This window comes from Falco punctatus (genome assembly GCF_963210335.1).
Source record: "Falco punctatus genome assembly, chromosome: 4".
NCBI lineage: Eukaryota > Metazoa > Chordata > Aves > Falconiformes > Falconidae > Falco > Falco punctatus.
The window spans coordinates 92,114,183-92,137,932 of record NC_137583.1 but is presented as its reverse complement, the minus strand read 5'-3'; the positions used below and the strand labels follow the sequence as shown (position 1 = coordinate 92,137,932).

Sequence of the window (23,750 nt, the reverse complement as noted above, 5' to 3'; positions counted from 1 at the left end):
TGGGGTTTGTGCAAAAAGCTTTAAAAGCTGTGTTTCCCCTCTGTTTTCCTGCGCTGCATGGACAGCATCTTTCAGTTTCACGTATGAGACACGACAAGTGGATTTGGGGATCATTTTAGTGAAAGAGATCTTGGCTTCTTAATGCAACCAAGTGTTTCTCTAGCAGGGATAAAGGCAGGGGAGACCGGGACAGTAGTATCAACGATTCTACTAAAATCTACAGTAACTGCATTCCAAAAATACCTTTGTATCTGTTTTATTTCACTTTTATTGGAACTGATCCTTAACAAGTAATAGCATGGGCTATCAGCTGTTTCTCAGAGTTTGGCTGAACACTAGACATTACATCTTTCTTCACATTGAAGAGCAGCATGACATTGAAGGCAGCAATTAGTTGCATTGGCTTCAATATGCAGATTGTAAAATAGCTTGTAAGATCTGCTGTTAGTAAAGTTGCTGTGGTTGTCAGAACTGAGCATGACTATGTTCTCCTTCCCTTGCAATGGCATGAGCCTTAGAAGGCAGCCCTGTAGTAATGGCACTGCATTTCCCCCGACTGGGCTTAGTTCTTCAACAGAAAAGATGTAACAAGCTAGCTCCTATGTTCTGTGCAAAAGTGTTCCTGTTTAATACATTGACAAGCAGAAAACTGACAATTTTAAGGATCTTTGGTTTCCTGAGGAATTTATAGGAACAGAGGAATGAGTCAGGCTTTCTAGCCACCTTAGTACATCTCGGTGGGAATGCTGGAGAAAAACACTGGCCTCACAAATGCACCTGGAGGAAAGCTTTTATTGCCCTCTACATCGTCACAGGTACAGTGAACATAAATGATGCAGGCACTTATTTCCATTCTTACGGCAGTGTTTTGCCCCAGACTGAGCAAATGCTTTACTCCAATAAGTCTACTACCAACTTTTTCACAGAAACCTGAAAGGAACTGATTTCTTGAACTTGGAGATAAAAGAGTTCGGAGTCCCAAACCTGAGAACTTCTTGTCTGTTGTGAAAACACTTTCTCTGTCAAATTGCCAGATTTAAGGTTTTGCTCAGATTAAAAAGGTATCTCTAAACAAGATGAGGTTTGTGATCATTACAATTATTTTCTTTCCTCACAATGTGCAGGTTTTCAGTCTGTGTCACAGTGCTGGTGGGGGGGCCTGCTGGATTTCTTCCATTTCTGTACGTGTGAACTTGAGAGTTTTTATGTGTGTCTCAATTCTTATTTCAAAAATATTACATTCACTTTTTAAATTGTGTTTAATTGACTGTTACAGCACACATCACTCCAGAATATTTAAATCCTGATTTGGTGAATACATGAGAGTTGCAATAAATCATTGAAAGTAAAAATGAACAAATACCTGTGCATTTACAGCACAGGAATGCTCCTAATTAAGCCTTAAGCGCAGTGACAAAATGCATCTGTGCTTTTTATGTCGAAAGCCCCATTACACCTCTAAACTTCTGCATGCATAACTACTTTTAACATGAACACTTTCCTCATTTTGCAATATAGACTTTGGATTAAAATCCAAGGTATGTAGCCTTACTCCTTTTGCCCACCTCCGTTCAATACTCAGAAAAATTATGAAAACCAGACTGATATAAAAACACTAGCAGTAAAGCAAAACAAGCCCTATGCACTAATGCCAGCAAACTATTTTGGTATTTTTTTTGTTGTTGTTACACCTAACATTGAAAGCAGGAGAGTCTGTATGGATAAGTATATAGCAAAGCAAATTGAAGACGGACCATTTATGCTTTCTTTCCTTGTTGCTTGGTTGGAGCCCACATTCTGTACATGAAGAGGAGGACGATGACGTAGTACATGGAGCTTTTCAGCAGAAGGACGATGTACACTAAATACGCTGTCCTGTGGAACAAGTGATCTGGAACAAACATAAGACAAAGTCTGGTTTGATGTCAATACTGTACACCCTCCTAAATGACAGGTAGAACTGGGACTGTGTAGTCTGTTTACTGCTGCAATTGCATTAATTCCAGTAGACAGTGGGTAAATACATATGATATCTGACTGTCCCTTGTTTCTTTTTTTTATAAAAACAATATATATAAATTTATATAAACCCACTATTTATTAGCAGTGGGTTTGCACTGCTAATAAGCTCTAGACCAAGTGGATTTCTGCCTCCATGCCACTGGCTTGTTATTCTCTGCAAAGGCAAGAACATAATTGTAGCACTTCCAGCACGGATTACTGGTAGCACCATGTTTACCTGAATCCTTTTGTGAGGGATTTTTTGAGCATAAGTGCTCATGATCCTTCCTAAATCCCTCTTCAAGCTAAAAGAAAATTTCTTTGTCCTAAGTGCTGGGCAATTGCTAGGCTGATGGAGCATCAGCTGAAGCGTTGAGCATTTAACTACTTCAGATCTTTCTAAAAGTGATGCTTAATGTGGGCTAATAATCTAGTAGCTGAACAGCTTCTGTAGCATCCTAATAAAGCTCCTAATAATGCTACCTAATAAAGGTAGGAGAGGCCCTTGTAATCCACAACAGGAGTGAATTCTGGAGTAGCACTGAAGCATTTTTAAATTACAGACTCCAGACTTAAAAGATTTCCTGTACGCTATTTAGATAATTTTCATGATGTTCTGAGCATATGTAGCAATCTCTAACTCTTGCATGATGTGCCTCGCTTTCCCACGTTTTAATATTTTTCAATTACCTCTATTAAAAACAGTGCTGTTTCCAGGATGTGTGCTGCAGTCCTCGTCCTGAAGTGCATTTTTTTTAGAATCTAATGGAAAAAGATTGCCCCAGTTAGGCTTTTCTTTAATTTTAACAAACATGAATTTAGAAATGGGGGGGGGGGTGGGGGTGGGGGGTGGGGAAGAGGCAGTACAGCAACAGTGAAATGGAAAGTTTGTATTAAACAACAAAACAAAGATGTTTAAGATCTGTCTGCAGAGCAGAGAATACAAGTAGGATTCATTTGCAGAGAGAATTCGAAGTGGGGAAATGCTTATAGAGAAGTGACTGGGTATTTGTTGCCCGAAGTGGGAGGTTTGCCTTTGCCCTTTCAGGAATGTGTCTATTAGGCTGTCACATGGCAGAGTCGCTTTTATTTGGAGTTGCAATTAATTTGACCACCTGATCTTGTCACTGAGGTAGCTGGAGTCTGCCTTCATAATGTACTGTTATTGAAAAGGCAGAATAATTTACATTGGAAGGGACCCCAGTTAGTCTGTTACTTGAATGGTTGCTCAACACTAAAGAGTAATCTTGAAGAGAGTACGATCTAAGGTTCCCTGTTGGGAATGTGATATTTTGGTGGTGGTGGTTCTCTAAAATAAACACTTGTTCTGCTTCAAGCAGCAAATTTGTTTGTTCTTGGTTACACTGTTTGCATGCATTAATACATAGGCTTAAAGGCATTGGTACTACATCCCTAAATGCATCCTCCACCTAATTAAACTTAAAGCATATTTATGTCAGAATATACTTTGAAGGTTGAAATGTAATGGTTATTTTGTGGCCATGCTGTCACTTACTGGAGTTACATTAATTTATAGTAAGTTGAACAGAGGTAGGTGCTCAGAAAAGATTAATTTAAACCAATATAGGCAGCTTTTCTTAAAGATTTTACTGTGATTTAAACAGTTTTCATTGATGATTGGTTACTTTTTCTTTAAAATGGCACTGTTTTTCAGATTTTGCTTTGCATAATCAATCTTTCCACAATTAAATGATATGTCTTATTTTCATACATAGTTATTGCCTTACTATTGCTGACTATGGTTAAGTAATATATTTAAACTTTGCTCTACATCCCCAGCAACCTCATTTTTAAATCCTTAGGGTTTTTTTTTTTATCGCTATGACTAATATCGGGGGGTATCAGGGGGACTTAGACCTGTAAGCCATGGGTATCAGAGAGGTAATACCATTTTCAGAAACTTCTGTAGACTAGAAAGTAACCGACGCGGCTCAGTGCAGACCTTGTGGAGCTATGCTAGGTAACCCCCGACGATGATCAAGAACTGCTCTTTTCCCATTACAAAGGGGTGTTCGTCTTTCCTGGGAAAAATGTGACAGTTTTTTAGCTACTGTTGTGCCAAGGAGCACAGGTGGTTTCATGAAGAGTAATAGAAAGCATTATTTCTATAATTGTGTTGCAAAGAGAAAGTGACATCTATTTTTAACATTATTTTTAACATGTAGTATATACCTCGTGTCATCAGTGAATGCTGTTGGCTTTCGTGTTCGTATTTGCAGTAATAGTTCTTGTGTTTGTTCTCCGCTGGTACAGTTAACCAGCTGCCGACTGAGTATTCATCCCCTTCTGCGGGCTTCCAAGTGTCTCCTTTTACTACATTGTCTGTTATCTCCTTATTTTCTTCATCGGTCCATGTCACCCGAATAACTTCTGGGTAGAATTTCTCAATAAGGCAAACATATGTTATCTGATTTTCATGGGTCTTCTGCAGGATTTCAGAGTTTTCTGGTGGGGAGCTTCCTTTGTCTGGATTGGTTATTGGAAGAAAAAAAATTAACAAAAAGTGTTGGAAGATCAGTAGCACAGAGCAAATAAATACACAGCCACAAAATACGAATTTTAAGAGAAACAACCTAAATGTCTTTTATTAATAAATGTTTTAGCTCTCTAATTTGTTATGGAATACTTGGCATGGGAATAGAATTGTTTCATGTATGGAAGGAATTTTAGGTAATGGGATGGATGAGTTACAGCTGTTTCTGTCCTTGAAGTAAAAAAGTTTTTGGCAAGCTGGATGCACCTGGCATTCAAACACACTTTGTATTAAAGCCCAGATGGCAAGTTTTACTTTTCAGTCAAACCCAGTTACAATACTATTTAGAATACCTGGAAATAGAAAATATTACTTTCAACCTTACTTTTAAAAATGTTGTTATGTAGAGAGCTAAAACGAATAGAAGCTTTTATGAATATGGTACAGAAAATCAAGCTCAAAATCAGAAGGTAAGGCTCAATTCAAATATTCTAAACTCCTTTTTGTTTAGATAATATAGTCTTCTAGTCTGAAGAAGGTTTGATCTAAGCTTTAATCCTGTACCATGTGCATGGGGAAACATTATCTAAGTCCTAAATTGTTTAGTGAACACTAACATCTAGACTGCTTCATTCCTGCTTCTTGTCAAGCAGCACATCTGATAGAGGAAGGCTAGAGTAGACTAGGTCTGCTCTGTAATGCTAGAGTAGATTAAAAAGTATCTCACAAAAGATTTTTTGAGTATTTAATTAGAAAAATAAATTTAACTTTGGTTAATTAAAACCTTAGAAACCTACTCAAAATGTTTTAAAGGTTATTTTTTAGAAATGTTAAGAAACTGAAGTATTGTTGAAAATACTAATAATCTCCCTTGAAACGGAGATAGAAAACTTGAGGCAACTACGTGAAAGCCTATATCCCAGAGCCTTCCAAGCAGCGCTGCTGTCAGAGCGCCTATTTGTCTGCACAAGTCTTTGGCAATTACTAAGTAGTCATAGTAGTTCCTGAAAGAGCTTTGTTCATTTCTTTGGTAAGAGGTTTGCTGTATACTGGTTATGCAAAAACAACTGCATGAAGATTTTGTCTGTAGTTTGTTAAAGGTAGACCACCTACCTTCCAAATCTTTGGAGTTTTATGCCCCCAGTATAACTCCCCACTGCTAATTAATGAACATCTGCTTTATTTAAATAATTTTTTTAAGCTGATATTAATTTTGTGATTTTTTGCGTAGAGGAAAAAATGCAACAAATGTTAAATATCAAAACAAACCAAAACTGTTGTTGTCCAGGGCATTGATTGAGCTACCATATTTCCTCTAGATATTTTTTCCTAGAAAAAAATATTTTTTTCTGGGATGCTGACTATTTTTGATGACCCGATTTAAAAATATATGCATGCTAGACCGCTATTTAACTGAATTAATGAAAGGCTATGACTGAATGGTCATGACTTCTCTCAAGCCTAGTGGAGGGGCTTCTGCTCATTTTGGTCCTAATCCTCTGCATGTTGAGGTCACTGTTACCCACTTAAATGGGTGTGGGATCAGGACTGTTCACTACCCAGGATTTCCCCCTGCATTTTAATCATCTGATTATTTATTGTCTGCCTGCAGATAACCAGTGCTGCAGTGCATCCAGGAGAGCTCAGTTACTCTTGGCTGGAATAAGTCAGCTTTGTTAAGACAAATCCATGGGGAAGGATCTTCCCCTTGACCAGACAGAGAGATGCAGAGGTTCAGCCATGGCTTAGGTGACTTGTTGGCACTCACAATGTTTTCCTGTGTAGCACATCTGTTCCCCCTGCTCTGAGGCCAACGGGCGATCTACAGCTGCATTCCTGGATTACCCTGAACCTGCTGCTCTTGGCAGTACGCTTTGCACAAGGCAATGACCTGGTGTACCCCTCAGTATCCAAAGTAAGTTACATTTCAGCAATTTATGGTTTATGTGAAGTCCTATAGTCCTATAGTCCTGACCTCTTCTATGCAAGCACTTGGGTGCTAAAGAAATTAATTCTGCTATGGCAACATCCACATCACTTTTCTGTATTATACTTTTAAATCTCTATTTTAACCTGCATTATAATTTTAAAGTAGCATATCACATTCCCTTTCATCTAGATGCTGGATTATTGGAATAATAAAATAATATTTTCATAGATATTAAAAAACTTACCAGAAACAATAAGCTTTGTGCCAGTTCCAAAGATCATGTTAGAATAGCACTGTATACAAGTCCTTTGTAAAAGCCCATCTAGTCTCAATGTTCATAAAACCTCCTCCTGCGTCCCAGCCTAGCCTCATTTTCTTATTAGAAATGCAGCTGTTTCTTTTGACACTGATTTCTATGATTAAAACTTCCTTTACAAAAAGGCGTATGCATGAACCTGTGTTTGCTCATGCAAGGGATTTCACTTATGTTCGTCTTTGAGGTTTAAATAAATAAGCTTGCATGTACGCAGAATCTCAGGATTTGAAATACTGACAAAATGGGGGATGGAGCCCTAATGGACCTTCAAAATCACAGAAATATTTAAGCAGATCCTGTGCACCTGAGATCTGTAATTTTCTAGACTGAGACTCCTTCATCATCCCCTGAGATTTCTATGGAAAACATGAGGAACAGTAAAGGTTATCACCTTGACAACATGGTAAAGAATGTGTTTATATGTATGTTCATGTACATCTGTATATGAATATATATCCTACAACAAGAACCTAGCACTGCACCGGTTCAAGCTGATCTTCCTGGGCCACAGCTTTAGGATCTGAACATCTGCTCTATCTAAATAATTTTTTAAAAGCTAATGCTAATTTTGTGGGGTTTTTTTTCTTTTTTTGGGGGAAAAAGGCAACAGATATTTATTGTTGGCATATTTTTGAAGACATTCTGTGTATTTGCCAGGTGGAGATCTTGATAAAGACAGGAAAATGGAATCACAAAATACTCTGGACTGCAAAGGTTGGCAATGTTGTTCCTTTAATACTAGATTTGTTTAAATGTTTGAATTAACACATCTGGAAAGGAGGAAACAAAACTAAACTGAAGCAGAAGAGCATGTTATATCTAGATTATATTTCTATATCCAAATAGCATATCTATCCATACCAGGGTTGTCATAGGTGATGTGCTTTGTGAAATGTGCTCAGTGTGAATATATTTTAAATGAAAAGTGAGCTGCTTCCACAAGCTAACTGTAGGTAATCTCCATTTTTATTTGCCTCACTGGATTAAACCTTATATTATCAGGAGGAGTCCAAATCATCCAGATTTTGTCCACACAAAGAAAGCATTTTGATATTCATGGAATCATTTAGGTTGGAAAAGACATTTAAGATCATCAAGTCCAACTGTTAACCCAGGACTGCCAAGCCCACAGCTGAACCATGTGTCTAAGCACTGCATCTACACATTTTTTGAACACTTCCAGGGATGGTGAATTCACCACATCTCTGGGCAGCCTGCTCCAATGCATTATTATAAAAGTAGATAGTAAATTTCAGAATCCATTTCAGTTAAACATGGAATTCTGCCGTGCGTGCATAGGCAGTGCTCATGGGCAACCGTTTTTGTCTATGCTTAACTGCAAGTGAAGACTAGATACAGTTTTCAAAACTGACTTTTGTTATACCGAAGGTACTGCTTAAGACTATTTTTTTAAAGGTAGCAGAGAGATTTTAGGTGTTCATCTCCTTACAGCACAGTTTTTAAATTCCTGTGTAAATCACTACTGCTGAATTTGAGCAACTAGATGGACAGGGTTTAAAGGTTGGTCTGGCTGAGTGGTGCAGTGTTTATGCGTTGTGAGAAAACACATTAATTCAGACATGTATTTTTGCTAAAAAGCTTCCACTTTAAATGATCTGACTACTCTAGACCAATCTTCTGCATTTCATTCCCCCTAAAACAACGTAGTGATTCTTTGAAGTATTTCATACTCGTTGTTTAAAAACAAAGACGACTTAAGCATAAGGCTATCTACTTTCCAAAAGATAACCTTATGAGTTTCTTTAATTTTGGAGGCTTATCATTGAAATGAAGATGTGGACCAAATTCTGTTGTACCAGAAATAAAATTGCTAACACTGTTAGGGTTCTCTAACATTAATTTAGGGATTGACTTTGTCTTCTTTGTGCATCAGTCCTCCCAGGGATGCAGGACTAAACTAATTTCTGAAATTATTTATTTGTTCCAGGAGAGTTGTGTGTGTTCAGAAGACCATGATGTAGGTCCTGTACCAGTGACATTGTACTCTGCAAAGCCTCATGACTAGGTTAGATGTTTCTTTTAGCTTTTCAAAGCTTAATAAATTACCCTGACTAATTTTGGTAGACTAAAATTTAATTGTCTAGTTTGATATTATGCTCTTGGATTATCAAATCTAAATGGAGAGGCAGAGAGAGATGCTTCTAGCCGCTAGTTCATCCTGTCCCGTTTAGAGACTGCTACTAAGATAGAATAATTTCCACCTTGGTAATTGCCAGTGTCTTTCCATTTACCATAAAATGACCCTAGATGCTTAGCTTCAATGAAACACCTAAATCATACCACAATACTCACAATATGACACCAAACCAGTCTCAAATTCCAGCCTTTCTGTTATCTGAAATTTTGTAAGTCTTGAGCAACTATCTTTTGGTCAGAACTAATTAAAAGAGGCCAACAAGAACAAAATCAAGTTAATTACAAGTTGATGGGAGTTTGCTTTTTTGCATAGTTGACTCTTTAATTATAGAACTGGGAAAAGATTTTGCTCAAGCTCAGATCCTGATGATTCAGTTGAATTAAGGTCACTTATCTTAAGTCCTGATTTTCTCCATTTCTTTCCATTACGAGTAACTTACTGAGTTAGTGTTAGATAGCCACCTCTGAAAAGACAAGCTGTGATGAAATGCCAGCTCTTAAGCATGAGGTAACTACAGCCTTTTCTCATTCTTTTATTCTATTAATTGGTCAGAAGCCTTGGCCACATAAAGAGAAAATCCTATATTATTAAAATTAGAGTGCTGCTTTAAAAGAATTTATTTTAAACTGTAGATACTAAAATCACGGCGACTACCTGATTAGCAAGGTAAAAATTTTCACAAAAACCAACACACTTATCCTGACATGGATGTTCCTGTTGAATTATAGTTATGATTTACTTAGTCTTTCTGACATAAATAATTAAAAACAATCTTTCCCTAATATGCTAATATAAGTTTATGTGTTTAATCAAGCTTAAAACATTTTGTAGCAATAGTTCCTCTTCCTCGTGTTCGTGTAGTTGTTTACTCTAGGATTATGGCATTTAAAGCACATTTAATGGGAAAAAGAAGATTTTTGACCTCCACTTCCCATTAAAATAAATGTCTCTCAGGAAAGGCAAAAAAAATAATAATCAGTTCTTCATATTAATGTTATTAAGGAATAAGAAGAGCATTTGGAGGTACTAATTGATTTCTACTTGCCAAAGTTATGTGTACGTGACAAAAATTATTACAGACAAGTTATTTCACATTTACTAGTTTAATTAAAAAAAGATTTTGGCAATGGCCATTGCATATTTTTCTTTGTATGTGCATTGGGAAGAGATTCTCTCTTTTTTTTTTGTATGCTTAATCCACAGCTGTTTAATTCCTTGCTTATTCCTTCAGTACAGCTGGAGGAAAGAACAATGGCTATGGAAACTACTACAGGCCATTTTCCACCACATTTCCAAAGAGGACTATGATCAAAAGTGGCTCAAAATAGCTCCTTCTCAGAAATGTTTGCGATTCTAAACCACTGCATTACAAATACAACAAAGCTCGTTGTAGGAATGGCAAGCTAGGGAGGAGAATCCTGCACAAGGATGGTGCCGACTGAGGCTCTCACCAGGCTCAGTACCCTCTGGGACACTATATCACTCATCTATATGACCACCCCAAAGGGTCATCTGTATGATCACTTATACCTTACGGTATGGAAAAAAGCATGTAACTTACCTGACACAATGACTTTTGTACCGGTGCCAAACACCTTATAGTAGTAATCACACTGAGTAAAGCCTTTGCAGTAACAGTGCAGCTCAGTTAGCTTTATATGGGTAAAGAGTATTCTTTAAAGAAAATCAGATTTGCCGTATAATCAATTTTTTGACCCTAGAAAAGTAAAGAAGGAGCAGTTGCCTAAGCTAAATTAAAAAAAAAAAATGTTAAAAAATTAAAGGTGTGGAGATATTTAAGGGCATGTATGTTGTTAAGTGGACAGGATTCATCTCAACTAATTTTAGTCTTTTGAAAGTTTAAATGGACAGTGCAGATTGAGCACCATGGCTCCGTCCACTTTCTGGAGAGGGACAGCACCAGCAAAGGATCTGTTTGATCAGATACTGACCAAGTAGTTTGCTCCTTATACACCCTCATAAATTGAGACCTAGAACTGGTGAACATGATGCTGAGATCTGAGCAGCACAAGACCCCCGGCCAATATTTTTGTTTTCAGGAACATGAAGCAAAACCCTGGATGAGTTGAAATCTAACCTCCACTAACCAGCTGCACCATTTTCAGATGGTCAAAATTAAGCAAACTGTTTTTATCTCAGGCGCTTAACTGAGCTAAAACACAGGCAAGTATCAAAGCACCTGAAGTTTACTAGAAGCAAAATTATTTTGGTAAGTATGTCAAAATATTTTGAGTTTGGCATTCTTCCTTAGTAATAACTGACAATAATAAAGATTTTTCTGCAAAAGAAAGGAAGAGAGAGCAGCCTTTCAGCTGTGCTTATCTTCAGACAGTTCTGGGCATATCTCAGATAACTCCTCTCATTTGGTATAGTCAGACCTAGTCCTAAGGGAAAACATATTCCTTTTCGAAGAATCTCAGTAACCCAAAGGTTTGACACTTTTTTTTCCGAATGAATCAGAATTATCACAAAGAATATGATATTTAAAGACAATAGCATCTTTCAGTTCTCCAAATGCTATCTTTGCCATATTTAAATTGGTCTTTAAAAATAAAATTGTAATAATGGGATTAGTTATAGGTCTGTGCTGCAGTAGCTGTTGTGATTCCCCCATTTCATTCATAAATACAAAACAATTATGTTTTGTTCTGCGTATGGAAGTGCTTTTTTAAGAGGAAAATCCTGTAAAGCATTCTGAAGGGTTAAAACTAGCAGGAGCTGAAATAGCAGAGCACTTCACACAGCCAGTATCTAGCTGTATTGAAAAACATTTCAGAAGTAGTTAAGTTTTACATTTTGTACTTACTTGAAACAATAAGTTTAGTTCCACTTCCAAATACTTTGACATCAGCATCCCACGGTCTGATAATGCTTAGTAATATCCCCTGCACTGCACTTCACTTGCACAGACTACAGAAAAAGACTGTCTGCTTTAGAGGCTGTTGGTAAATCCTCCCCAGTGCAACAGCTGGATTTTTCACATTGACTAGAGTGCCATTTTGAGAAATACTTCCATTTTTATACTGAGTAAAAAGTTAAGGTTTTTAAACACAGCTTTTTCTGAGAAGAAAGCAGTGCCATGCTTATTTTATAACCATGTTCTAATCCTTTTAGCTCTGGGATTTCTCAAACAAAGATCTGTTTCCTCTGCTCTGCTAGGTTTTCTCTGAAGTAACCCGTTTTTGCTGTTCTAAGAAGAAATGCGGTCATAATATGATTCCCAGAGGAAAATAAGAAAGTTTACTCGTTATTTGTTGTTTTAAACACACAGGTAAACATTTTTTCCCCCCAAAGTGTCCTGTCTTGTGAATTACTTTTTGTATGAAAGTACCTTAACAGGAGTTTCATCAGACTTATATTCTGAAGCCTATATTTTAAATGCAAAGTCTAAACAGAACTTACTGATGCCCATAACTAAGTTCATGCCTTTGGTAAGTGGTTACACTGTTGTCTTTTTGGTAAAAGCAGCTGCCTTAATACACAGGCACAGTTTAATTGCAGACTTCAGCAGGGAACATTTGTGGTCAGAGGCATGGATAGCATTTTAAATTTCTCTGTAACGCTCCTCTGCTTTTTACATTTTGTCTTAATTGTAGTCATGTTGACAATATAATGTATTTTCTGAGCAACATACTGTAGGCATTGCTATACGCTTTATACTGAAAGCTGCATTCATCCTATTGATTGCATAGCTTTGCCACAATTAAGAATAATACGAATGTAAAAGTAAAGTTACTTTCAATAGGTCCAGGAACTAGCAATTTATTACATCCCAGGCAATTTCCTTCCCAATCAACTTAGACTGAACCATCTCTATCAATACAAAACTTTTTGCATTTCTCACTTGCAGTTCTGAGAGTAAAATTTCAAGCAGTTAACTTTTCTTTCCCAGAACAGGAAAGAATCCATCCCAATATTTCAATTTTTACCTTTCCTCATTTTTCCATTCCTCCATCCTTAACAAGTACTCAGTAATCATTCTAGAGGCAATCTCTGTATTCATGAGGTCAATATATTTGTTGCCCATCTGCGGCACCATGCACAGTTCACAGACAAAACATGATTTATCAGGCAGAAATTAATTTTCCTACAGTCTCTCATTCTTAAATATCTGAGAACCTGAATAACTGTGAAAATCAGATCAATAGTAATGGTACTTACCAGAGATAATTAGCTTCGTTCCTGTGCCAAAGTATTTGATCCAGGTGGGCCACACTAGGTTTTGACTTTACAATAACTAACGTGCTCTCTTGCTATGCCATTGCTGAAGAAAATCTTGGGGTTTTTTCCCAATCAGCTCCAGGAGACTGCATGAAGGCCTGGTCTGTGGCTGCTGGGAGGATGTCTGGAATTTCAAACTTGCATCTCCTTGGTTCAGGTGATATGTAATGTCCCTCAGAGCAAATAAATCTGTTTCCTGAAGTGTTGTGTATTTGTTAGATAACCCCTTTACTGAACGCCTAAGAAACAGGTGAAAGTTTATCTTCAATTTTAGACATACAAATAGGTCTGGTTTTGCTTAACATGTTTAACATGCAGATTTGTGCATGTTAATAAACACGCACCTTCAGGTGACTACCCTGCTCTTTCCCAAAGCTGTCTAACCCCTTTCACATGCAATTGTGACATCAAGTACTACTAGCTTGGAGTTAATCCTTAGTTGTCCTAATACAATTCCGCAGAGGGAAAGGAGGAAGAACCAGCACCATAGGCATTGCAAAGGTGTCCATGTGCTGCAGGTTGCGTATTCTGCCCCCAGTATGTGGTTGTTGTCTGATCATCCCCCGGAATCACTCCAGGCTCTGCAACAACAGCTGTTTGCATACTAGCTGATGAGAAAAGGAGGCTTTTCCTTTGTTCGTGGGTTTCTTATGAAACAGCCCAAGATAACATCAGGGGAGTCACTGCTAGTGTTGATCAAACAGCCTGCCTGCTTAGTTTGTCATTTAAAAGAAACAGAGTACTTCTGGGATCTTGTGTGGTGTACCAACTGCAAAGCTATGTGAAGAAAAATTACAGTCTGTGGCTAGAGAGAGAAGCTAGCCTGAGGATGAAGGTTGAAGTAGGTGTAACAAGAAATGATCTGCTCTGAAGGTTCCTGCAGGAACACTGTTATTGTACCCACAAAGCGACACAGGAGGGATGCAGGCAGAGAGCAGTGCTGAGCGGTGCTTTTCCTGATACGTCCTTAGACACATGATGGAGGAGGCCAGCAAATTTGCTGGGACTGTTGTATTATAGTCATGACAGCGAGTAACTGGGAGGTGTCATTAGAAGAAGCAAAGTGAAACACTGCATGTTGCTGACAGCTTGTCTAACTCCTCTCTATGATCTGGGCTTGCAGGTATGAAGAGGCCAAAACTGACCTATAGCCATTTGGAGGCCAAATACATATTTAAAATCGTTGTGCCACCTTTTCATCCCAACAGACTAGTATTCTTATATTTTTTATTTATTTTTATATTTACATATATATTATATATATATTATAATATTATATCTATTACGGCACCAAACTATAATAAAGAGTTACACTTAAATGAACAAAGTGAGGAAAGTATCAGGCTACCAGAGTAAAGATAGGTATCAAGGAGAGGCTTGATAGTAGAGGAAAAAACATCTATGGATTAATTTCTCAGGCAGGAGGATCAGCATATACCTTGAGGCAGTAGATAGGAAGGATGCATAGATGCATTGCATATGAGGCATAAGTATGAATAGTTGTTCTGATCTATTGAAAGCTCTTTTCTTTGGTACTAGCTTTGGTAACTCAGTCTACATTTTTTCAGATGCAACACCAGCGAAACACAGGCAGTAATAAGCAAGAAGATGGGGAAAAGGAATGATACAGATAAAAAAAAAAGAATGAAAATGCCCACCACAGATGTTGGGAAGAATACATAAAAAATCTTCCTCTACGACCAGCTACTGTCTTGTAAGCAAAAATAACACTCCTTTTCCTTCACTTAAAATTTTACGAATCTTCAGGCTAAAGCTCTGTATTTCAGTTTTCTTTCTAAGGCCAAATACTTTGAAAAGCTTTAGTACAACGTACTGACCCATGTCCAGCAACAACAATATGGAAAAATACCCCATTGCATTAAATAAATACTTGCACAAGTTTGTTGCCATGCTTGAGTGAAAGGGAGGAGAAGCTGGAATGGAGAGGATGGGTTAGCTCTTGGACCTTCACCGTTCTCTTTGCACTCTGCATTTGCTCAGTCAAAATCTCTGCTTTTGGTAGCTGATGCTTCCGAGGCATCAGCTGGCACCGAGCATATCCTGCTTCTCCTGCGCCTGAGGCCAGGCGGCTCATCCATACCAGGAGAAGTGAGGTGGGATCTCTTAAGTTGTTTGTGGTTGAGACGCTGAAGGAGTATTTGTCTTGGTGATCTCTGACATCCTACCACAGTGACTGTACCAGTAGGCGCAATAGTAGGTTGCAGTGTCGGATGGAGTGACTTTGTTTATTGTGAGAATACACCGTTTCTGGCTAAAAATTTTTTTAATCATGTACTTCTGTGCTTGGAAGCCGTCATCTACTACTGTTCTCCCTGGGTGGTAGACAATCCTCTTTGGAGCATCATTTGGCTTCTGTTGATACCAATGTACGATGGTGTCACGAAGATCTCCATAGACACCTTTTAAGTCACAGTCCAGGCGCACACTGTCTTTAGACTTGGTGATGGATCTAGGGCTCTGCACAGGAATTTCTTGTGCAAATGCATCTAGGAAAAAAAAGGAGGAGACATGATGTCATTACCTGGAGTTGTGGGATTTGGGAAGATGCCTGTTGGCACAGCCACGGGTGCCTGTGAGGAAAGGTAGGAAAATAAGGAAGGACTCACAGGACCAAGCGGCTGCAGCCAGGAGCGCTGTCAGCAGCAGCATGCTTGCTTGTCAGGCTCTGCTGTCGCTCGCTGAGAGTCAGAGGAGAGTGAAAGGGAGCCCAGATGGGGACAGTGCTGTGTGGGATGAGGAGGTGACTCCTTGGGCGGTCTTCAGCCAGGGGTCTTCTGCGCACATGCAGGTGGGGCACAGTTGCAGAAAAGCCTCTCCAGGCTGGCGAACGCTACGGTCGGTAAGGCGGCTGCGGTCCTGTCTGCCTTTCAGGTAATGAGGGGAAGGACGGTTCAATGCCGCAGTGTGGCCCCATCTCTCCAACTCGAGGCAGAGCCCCAGAAAGGGCTGCAAGCGAGAGCAGCTCCAGCTGTGTAGCGGGGTGCGAAGGTTTCAGCTGGAGGTCACCCTGGTATCGGAGGGTGCGTGCCCTCGCACGGAGGGCTGAGGGGAGCTGTGCAGTGTCTGAGCGGGTGGGAGAGATTCTCTTTGTGCTATGGACTTGCTCAGTCAAAATCTCTGCTTTTGGTAGCTGATGCTTCTGAGGCATCAGCTGGCACCGAGCATATCCTGCTTCTCCTGCGCCTGAGGCCAGGCGGCTCATCCATACCAGGAGAAGTGAGGTGGGATCTCTTAAGTTGTTTGTGGTTGAGACGCTGAAGGAGTATTTGTCTTGGTGATCTCTGACATCCTACCACAGTGACGGTACCGGTAGGCGCAATAGTAGGTTGCAGCATCATCTGGAGTGATATCCTTTATTGTGAGAATACACAGTTTCTGGCTAGGAAACTTTTCAACCGTGTACCTGTGTGCTTGGAAGCCGCCATCTACTACTTTTGCCCCAGCATGGTAGAGAATCCTCTCTGGAGCATCATTTGGCTTCTGTTGGTACCAGTGTACAGTGATGTCACGAAGATCTCTATAGACACCTTTTAAGTCACAGTCCAGGCGCACACTGCCTTTAGACTTGGTTATGGATCTCGGGCTCTGCACGGGAATTTCTTGTGCAAATGCATCTAGGAAAAAAAAGGAGGAAACATGATGTCATCATCTGGAGTTGTGGGATTTGGGAAGATGCCTGTTGGCACAGCCACGGGTGCCTGTGAGGAAAGGTAGGAAAATAAGGAAGGACTCACAGGACCAAGCGGCTGCAGCCAGGAGCGCTGTCAGCAGCAGCATGCTTGCTTGTCAGGCTCTGCTGTCGCTCGCTGAGAGTCAGAGGAGGAGGAAAGCAGCGCTGGTGCAGAGTCAGCAATGCCGTGCGGCAGGAGGTGGGGTCTCCTTTGGGTGGCAGCTGGTGACACTGTGCATGAAGGCAGAGGAACACGTCCCCTGAGCTCTCACGGGGAGATGTGAGGGTGGGGGACTCAGCGAGAAGGGGAAGGAAGGAGGAGACTGTCCCCTGCATGGGGCTTTGCTCTGTGGACAGACCATGGAGGGCTGTTGTGAAGCTCAGGCAGTGCTGCTCCCCTGTGAGACATCCCGAGGGTGTGAGCGGTGGTGAAACCATGGGGGACGGGTCTCTTTGTGGTCCGCATCAATTTTACTCTCACAGAATGGGCATAGAGATGCCACATGCTCCGCTGAGTATGAGTTCTGCTTCAGGAAGCTCTCTGACACCGTGGCAGGACCACACGGGAAGGTTTCTTGAGAAAGCCATCAACGTTGCCTGCAGAACCGATGGGTGCTGGAAGCCACTGTTTGTGGAGGGCAGAAGGCAACAACAAATAAGGGTGATTCACTGGACTCAGGAATCCCTTTGGAAAAATGCCGTGCGATCCTATGAACAAAGGCAGCACGAGAGAGCAGCGGTTCCTGGCTGAGCGCTCTGTCTCACACGGCTGACGAGCCCTGAGGATGCCAACAGGGTTCTGTGAAACCCCTGCGCACTTGCGTGCTGAAACTAAAGGCACAAGCCAGAAGTGTTCCTCTCTGGCTCTCCTGCGAAATGCTTGCTGTGCCCAGGGCCACAGGCTGGCTCACTGCACATCTGAAGTCCGTCTGTCAGAGCTGACGGTTTCAGCAAATCTTCCTTCCTTCCCAGCCCCCCTCTGTATCCTCTCTGCCTTCCCGTGGAATGAAAGAAGGGGATGGTTACAGGCAGCACATCACCAGCTGCGGTAGGCAAGGGACTGTAAATCTCCGGTTCAAATCAGTCCGTGTGGCATTTGGTGATGTGCCAGTTAGGTATGTCCAGGGCCTTACTGCTGCCGACACGTAGAGCAAAGATGAGTACAGTGGGGGACTTCTCCTAGACGTGCCAGGCAGCGGCAAGCCTGTCGTTCACATCACGAAGGTTCTTTCCTCAGCACGTTGTCTTTCTTCTTCTGCCTTCTCTTTCCTTGGGGAGAACCGTGGCTGCACTGGAAAGTCAGTGCAACGTTTGCTGCCCTCGGGGGCCACCAGACTTCTGCCGTGGCTGTGCAGGGAGCAACGAAGGCGCGGGTGAGTTTCCAATATTTGTGTGCTAATTCTTAAGGCAGCGGAGGCTTCCTTTGCCCTGGAAATAGTAGCTGTGTGTTTGAAGACCAGAGTGCTGGTGATGGCCCAGGCTTTGAAGGGACGGTTGTGCAGGGGTGCAGGGTTATCTGCTCTTGCTGGGTAGCAACACAAGGTCTGTCTGCAGCTGAGACCACATGGAGTGAGGAGATCAAGGCAGTGGCACAGTTGCAACCCTGTGGTTCACATGCTGAGGGAGGGTTTTTGTCTTGAGGACCTTTGAGTTTCTGTCATGGTGAGTGACTCAGTATCCCAGTAGGCGCAGTAGTAGGTAGCAGCATCATCTGGAGTGACATCTTTTATTGTAAGAACACAGCGGTTCTGGCCAGAAAGCTTTTCAACCATGTACCTGTGCGCTTGAAATCCACTTTCAGTGTGAGTTTTCCCTCCTGAAAAGTACAGAAACCTCTCTGGAGCTTTACCCTCCTTCTGTTGATACCAGTGTATGACGGTGCCATCAAAACTTGCCCCTAATATCTGAATTTCACATGTCATTCGTGTACTCTTTCGGAACTTGGTGATGGATCTAGGGGTCTGCACAGGATTTTTTTGTGCAAATCCATCTAGGATAAAAAAGGAGGAGACATGATGTCAGTACCTGGAGTTGTGGGATTTGGGAAGATGCCTGTTGGCACAGCCACGGGTGCCTGTGAGGAAAGGTAGGAAAATAAGGAAGGACTCACAGGACCAAGCGGCTGCAGCCAGGAGCGCTGTCAGCAGCAGCATGCTTGCTTGTCAGGCTCTGCTGTCGCTGAGAGTCAGAGGAGAGTGAAAGGGAGCCCAGGTGGGGACAGCGCTGTGCGGGAGGAGGAGGTGACTCCTTGGGCGGTCTTCAGCCAGGGGTCTTCTGCGCACATGCAGATGGGGCACAGTTGCAGAAAAGCCTCTCCAGGCTGGCGAACGCTACGGTCGGTAAGGCGGCTGCGGTCCTGTCTGCCTTTCAGGTAACGAGGGGAAGGACGGTTCAATGCCGCAGTGTGGCCCCATCTCTCCAACTCGAGGCAGAGCCCCAGAAAGGGCTGCAAGCGAGAGCAGCTCCAGCTGTGTAGCGGGGTGCGAAGGTTTCAGCTGGAGGTCACCCTGGTATCGGAGGGTGCTTGCTCTCGCACGGAGGGCTGAGGGGAGCTGTGCAGTGTCCGAGCAGGTGGGAGACTTTCCCCCATATCACTGGGGACCTCCTTTGGTGTGCAGCACAGTCCCCTGGCTGTGACATGCCCGAGTGCCAGGGGATCCCCGTACCGGTGCTGCCCTGCACTGAAGCAGCTGGGTCCATCAGCCCGCAGCACCCGGGGCAGCTGCACCGCGAGGATGCGCCTTCACTTAGGGTTGGAGTGCGGGAGGAAAGCTACAGCTGCAGGCTCCTGGTTTCAGAGCTCAGTTGAGATGCCAAGGCTTCTGGGAAAGGAGGGCTGGAAAGGAAACGCGCGCCCTGTGAGGGCTGCTGTCAGCAGCTGTGGCAGAGGGGCATCTCCAGAAGCGGGGTGGGTGCGCTCTCTGCTCAAATCAACGTCCACAGTCTGTGGAACTGTAAAACCACCACCATGGAAGTATTTGTGCTCATTTTGAAGGTCCAGGTGCATTAGGGGAGTATCTCACTGGACACTGAGCATGTTACTCTCTGTCCTAACTCCTTGGAGTTAGGAGGCACAGAACCATTCCAGTTTTCTGACTTTGCTGTCAGGCAAATGCCAGCTTCCCTAGAACCACTCATAGATCGTAGCACCTGTGTGTAGGACTCAGTGTAGGTAATCCAAAGGGCTTGAGAGTCTGTGCTTGCAAGGGGTGTAGCTTGTGGCTGAGGTTTTCCATTCTGTCCTGGATGCAGGCGAGAACCTGTGACAATAAAGATCAGGGTTTCTGGGCTGTCGTAGGAACTTGTGATGACTGAAATGCAAAGGAAGAGAAAAGAAAAAGATGAAGGAGGCTGTGCAAGATTACCTGGTCTTCTTGCCTTTTGTTATATTCATATCTTTTTTTTCCAAGAGAAAGACTGAGGGGTTGGAGATACGTTTCCATGCTCCAAGGATTCATATAGAGAAGCGAAATTCACAGCTGGCATCTATTCACACACATGGGCAGGGCATGTTGACTGTCGGGTGAGTGCTTTCAGTACGATTAAGCCTTCCTTTTAAGAGCAATGTTTCATCATATATTTACTCTCAAGTGACTGGGACTCTCCAGTTTCTGGATGTTACAGGTGCGTGTGAGCGCTGAAATGAGATGATGGTTGTTAAGATCCTGTGTCTCACAGCTGTCATGAGGTAGTGTTGTTTTTCCTATCATGCTGCAGAAAATCATGAGGGGGGGGGTGGGGGGTGGGGGGTGCAATAGGGAAGCATCGGAACTTTTAGCAGAGTTCAGAGCGCAAAGTGTCTTTTTGTAGGGCTTATCTCTGCCCAGTTAACACTGTGAGGCTCTGATAAAACCAATATGCACAGTAGTAAGTGCCAGAATCCCTCGGGGTTAAATAATCTATTGTGAGATAAAAGAGGGGCTCAGTAGAATGCTTCCGAGCTTTGAATCTCCTTCTATTGCTATTGTCATCAAAAGTAGCTGTCTGTCTCCACAGGTAAAGTATCCTCTTTGGCGGCTCTCCAGGAAGGTTCTGGTACCAGTGCACGACATGTTCGTTGCTCAGTCGGCAATACATGCTGGCAGAGCTGCCCGTCACCTTCCTCTGCAGCGCTGGGGTTTGCACTGGCACTGCCTGTGCATCTCCACCTGGAAGGGGAAGCAGAGAAATCGGGTGAAGGGAGGAAACAGATGAAGTTTGGAGCCTGGGTTGTGTCCTCCGCCCAGGGAAAGGAGAGGGGAGAGGAAAGAAGGGCTTACGGGACCAAAATGAAGTTGCAAGAAGGACTGGGAGCAGGAGCGTGCTGCCCATGTGCGTGAAGCCTGGAAATGGAGACAGAATGTTATGGAGCCCTTCAGGTGGAGAAAGCCTCAAACGTCTGGGAGGAGGAAATGACTCATTCGGCACATCCAGAGGCCATTCTTCAACTCACTGCCAGGGAGGGCGTTACATTTACCGACAAGCTAAACCACAGCAGTAACAGTGTAGAAAGGACATGAAGTACTCAGTCTGAAATTACACTTCTTCATCTATCTGTCTATCTGCTGTGTTCCTCTCAGACTGCTGAGCTCACACATGAAAAGTCAAACTGTTCAATCCATCCTTTCCCAAGGATGCTGTCCTCTCCTCAGGCACCAGCTGTCCCAGAATCACGCTTCACCAGCCCTTCCTGAAATAAAGTGCCGGCTTTGGTAGCAGACCTTGGGTTATTCATCGTGAACTATCCTCTCTTCATCTTACCTGAAGCATCTCCAAGCCGTCTGGTCAGTCTTCCCCACCTACCCCAGACACGGTGAGGTGAAGCCGGGTTGGAGCAAGCATGACTCCCAACCAGCTGTTTTACTGCTGCCTGCTTTTTCTTGTACTTTCTGTCATTTCAGAGCCCTGAAAAGGTGCCCTGCCAAGCCTCCACAGCAAATGGTCCCTTGAGCAGCAGCCACCACACTCCAATGCTCTTCCCTGAGAGATTTCTCATTTTGTGGCCCAAGAGAAAGACTTCACTCTGGATCTCTTTTTGGTCTTTGTCAGCAGCAGCGTACCCAACTAACTGTCCTCTCACCACCGGCACAGAAAGCTGATGTTCTGCTGTCCTTGCGACAGATACACCCCTTGGTGTCAGGTCCTGCAGTGTAGACATAGCTACAGAGAACAAACCTGACCCAGACTGTGAGCAGGCAGCTCCCGAGATGGAGACTTTGTCCTGATTATGTCCACTTAAGTGTAAAAGCCAGCAAGGAAGGTGTCTTCCAAGGCCAAACTAGAGCTGCAAGAAGAACCTGCAGCAATGATGTTTTCAGACAAGACGCCGGGGCCTGCAGGCACTTAGGTAATGAACGTGGAGGAGGAAAGGACTGTCCTGAGGGGGTGTGTGATGCACTCGCATTGCATGAAACACTCACAGGGGCACAGGGTTGTGAGTGGCGTTGCCACATAAGTGAACTCTGACTGCGGCTCTGCTGCCAGCTGTCTGGCTGAGCGGTGCTGTCTCACCATGTCCATGCTGTCCCTGCTTTAGCCTGCAGCTTCCTCCTGTAAGCGGTCTTCGCAACCTTGTCTTGGGACCGTCTTTCCAGGAGTTGCCCAGTGCAAGAGATCCTTGCCTCTAAGAAGGAGTCCTCAGGGTTAACAGTGTTAAAAGCAGTCATTGTCATCACAGCCATCCAAGATGGGAGTGACCAGTGGTGAGTGTCACCAGTATCCTCATCATGACCTGGATCTGAAGTCTGCCAGGCTGGATCTTCAGAGCAAATGTTCCCTGCCGATGCTCCCTCCCTCCAAAGCCAGCGGTTCTTTTTGCTGGCTCAGACTACTTGGGAAAGCATCTGTGCTATTCAAGGATGAGTCTGTGCTACTCTATAATTCAGGCATCAAAGCATCACCCACAGGAGTGCTCCTTTTCCCCAGCACAGCGCATGCAGCGTCCTGCAGCTCAGCTGGCAGAATTTTGCTGCTTTTCTGTGTGTCTGTTACTTATGCTTGCATACTCAGCGTAAACCTGTTGGGATGTTTTAGAGGCAGGAGGGTGCGGTGGTCATTCCCCGCATTTGAGAGAAAGCTGGCCGCTCAGGGTACAGGCAGCTTTCTGCACAGGCTGCCTGTGGTCTGCTAGTTCTGTGGTACCACCAGTAGGCACAGTAGTAGGTACCTTCATCGCTGAAGCTGATGTCATTGATTGAGAAAGCACAGATGTTTGTCCCTTTCTTCAGGGCAGAATACTTGCTCCTGTAGGAGTTATCATCATAAGAAGCTTGTCCTGTTCCGATGTACAGAATCCGTTCGGGAGCTTTGGAGGGTCTGTGTCGGTACCAATGGATAAACGCAGTCTGGAAGTCAGCTATGCCCTCGGCTGCACACTCAATCCATGCAGTTTCAGCCAGCCTTCTGCTAACAGATACGTGGCTCTGCCTCAGAAGCACTTGCTCTTGTCCATCTAGAAAGAGGGAAAGAAACCAGAACAAACGTTCTTAGCCTGCTACTCATTCTCACATGTAAGTAGGGGATGCCTCCTTCTGCTTCCCCGAGCCAGGGTGACATGGGAAACTTACGAGACCAGGCTGCAGCCAGGAGCAGGAGCAGCAGCATCCCGAGGGCTGTTGCTGGCCTCTGCCTCTGGGAGGAAGGAGACGGCTGTCCCACAGGGACGGTGGGCTGCGGCTGAAGGAAGGAAATGACTCACTTGGGCATCACCCCAAAAGGCTGCCCTGGCAGCAGGCGGGTGACGTTGAGATACAGCAGCATGACTGAACCCCGCTAAATGTTAACGGTCAGATTATAGCTTTTGCACCAGCGCCTCAAACTCACCTTCCCGCTCTTATGCGCATACAAATACAGTTGCTTTAACTCATTTAACATGTAATTTTGTGGTCTGAAGCAGATTTTACCCCTGCTGGCAGACTTAGTTGAAAGCTGCTAAACAAT

At 43.0% G+C, this 23,750-nt stretch overlaps 1 protein-coding gene and 1 long non-coding RNA gene across 16 annotated transcripts in view; one reads left to right on the top strand and one right to left on the bottom strand.

Annotated features, from left to right (window-relative positions):
• Nucleotides 1-240: 240 nt before the first annotated feature.
• On the bottom strand, nt 241-23,570 carry TARP (TCR gamma alternate reading frame protein). Of its 14 annotated transcripts, none has more exons than XM_080383254.1 (6): nt 21,092-21,258; nt 20,686-20,980; nt 13,082-13,146; nt 4,195-4,488; nt 2,692-2,763; nt 241-1,891 (listed from the first exon to the last, which is right to left on the bottom strand). In XM_080383254.1, exons 1-6 carry the CDS (start codon nt 21,141-21,143, stop codon nt 1,758-1,760), a joined length of 912 nt encoding a protein of 303 aa, XP_080239380.1. In that variant the 5' UTR covers nt 21,144-21,258; the 3' UTR covers nt 241-1,757. The 14 variants fall into 14 exon arrangements, with proteins under 14 accessions (XP_080239380.1, XP_080239367.1, XP_080239373.1 ...); XM_080383241.1 differs by lacking the exons at nt 20,686-20,980; nt 21,092-21,258 and adding exons at nt 18,504-18,822; nt 18,943-19,121; XM_080383247.1 differs by lacking the exons at nt 13,082-13,146; nt 20,686-20,980; nt 21,092-21,258 and adding exons at nt 11,727-11,782; nt 18,504-18,822; nt 18,943-19,121.
• LOC308062184 overlaps nt 18,070-23,750 on the top strand; it is a 17,901-nt gene continuing 12,220 nt past the window's right edge. The window contains exon 1 of one of the 2 annotated variants that reach the window (XR_013927506.1): nt 18,070-18,205. This is a non-coding gene — a long non-coding RNA (uncharacterized lncRNA). Of the gene's footprint in view, nt 18,206-19,298; nt 20,356-23,750 lie in introns of those variants that run through there. The other variant, XR_013927507.1, reaches the window with a different exon arrangement.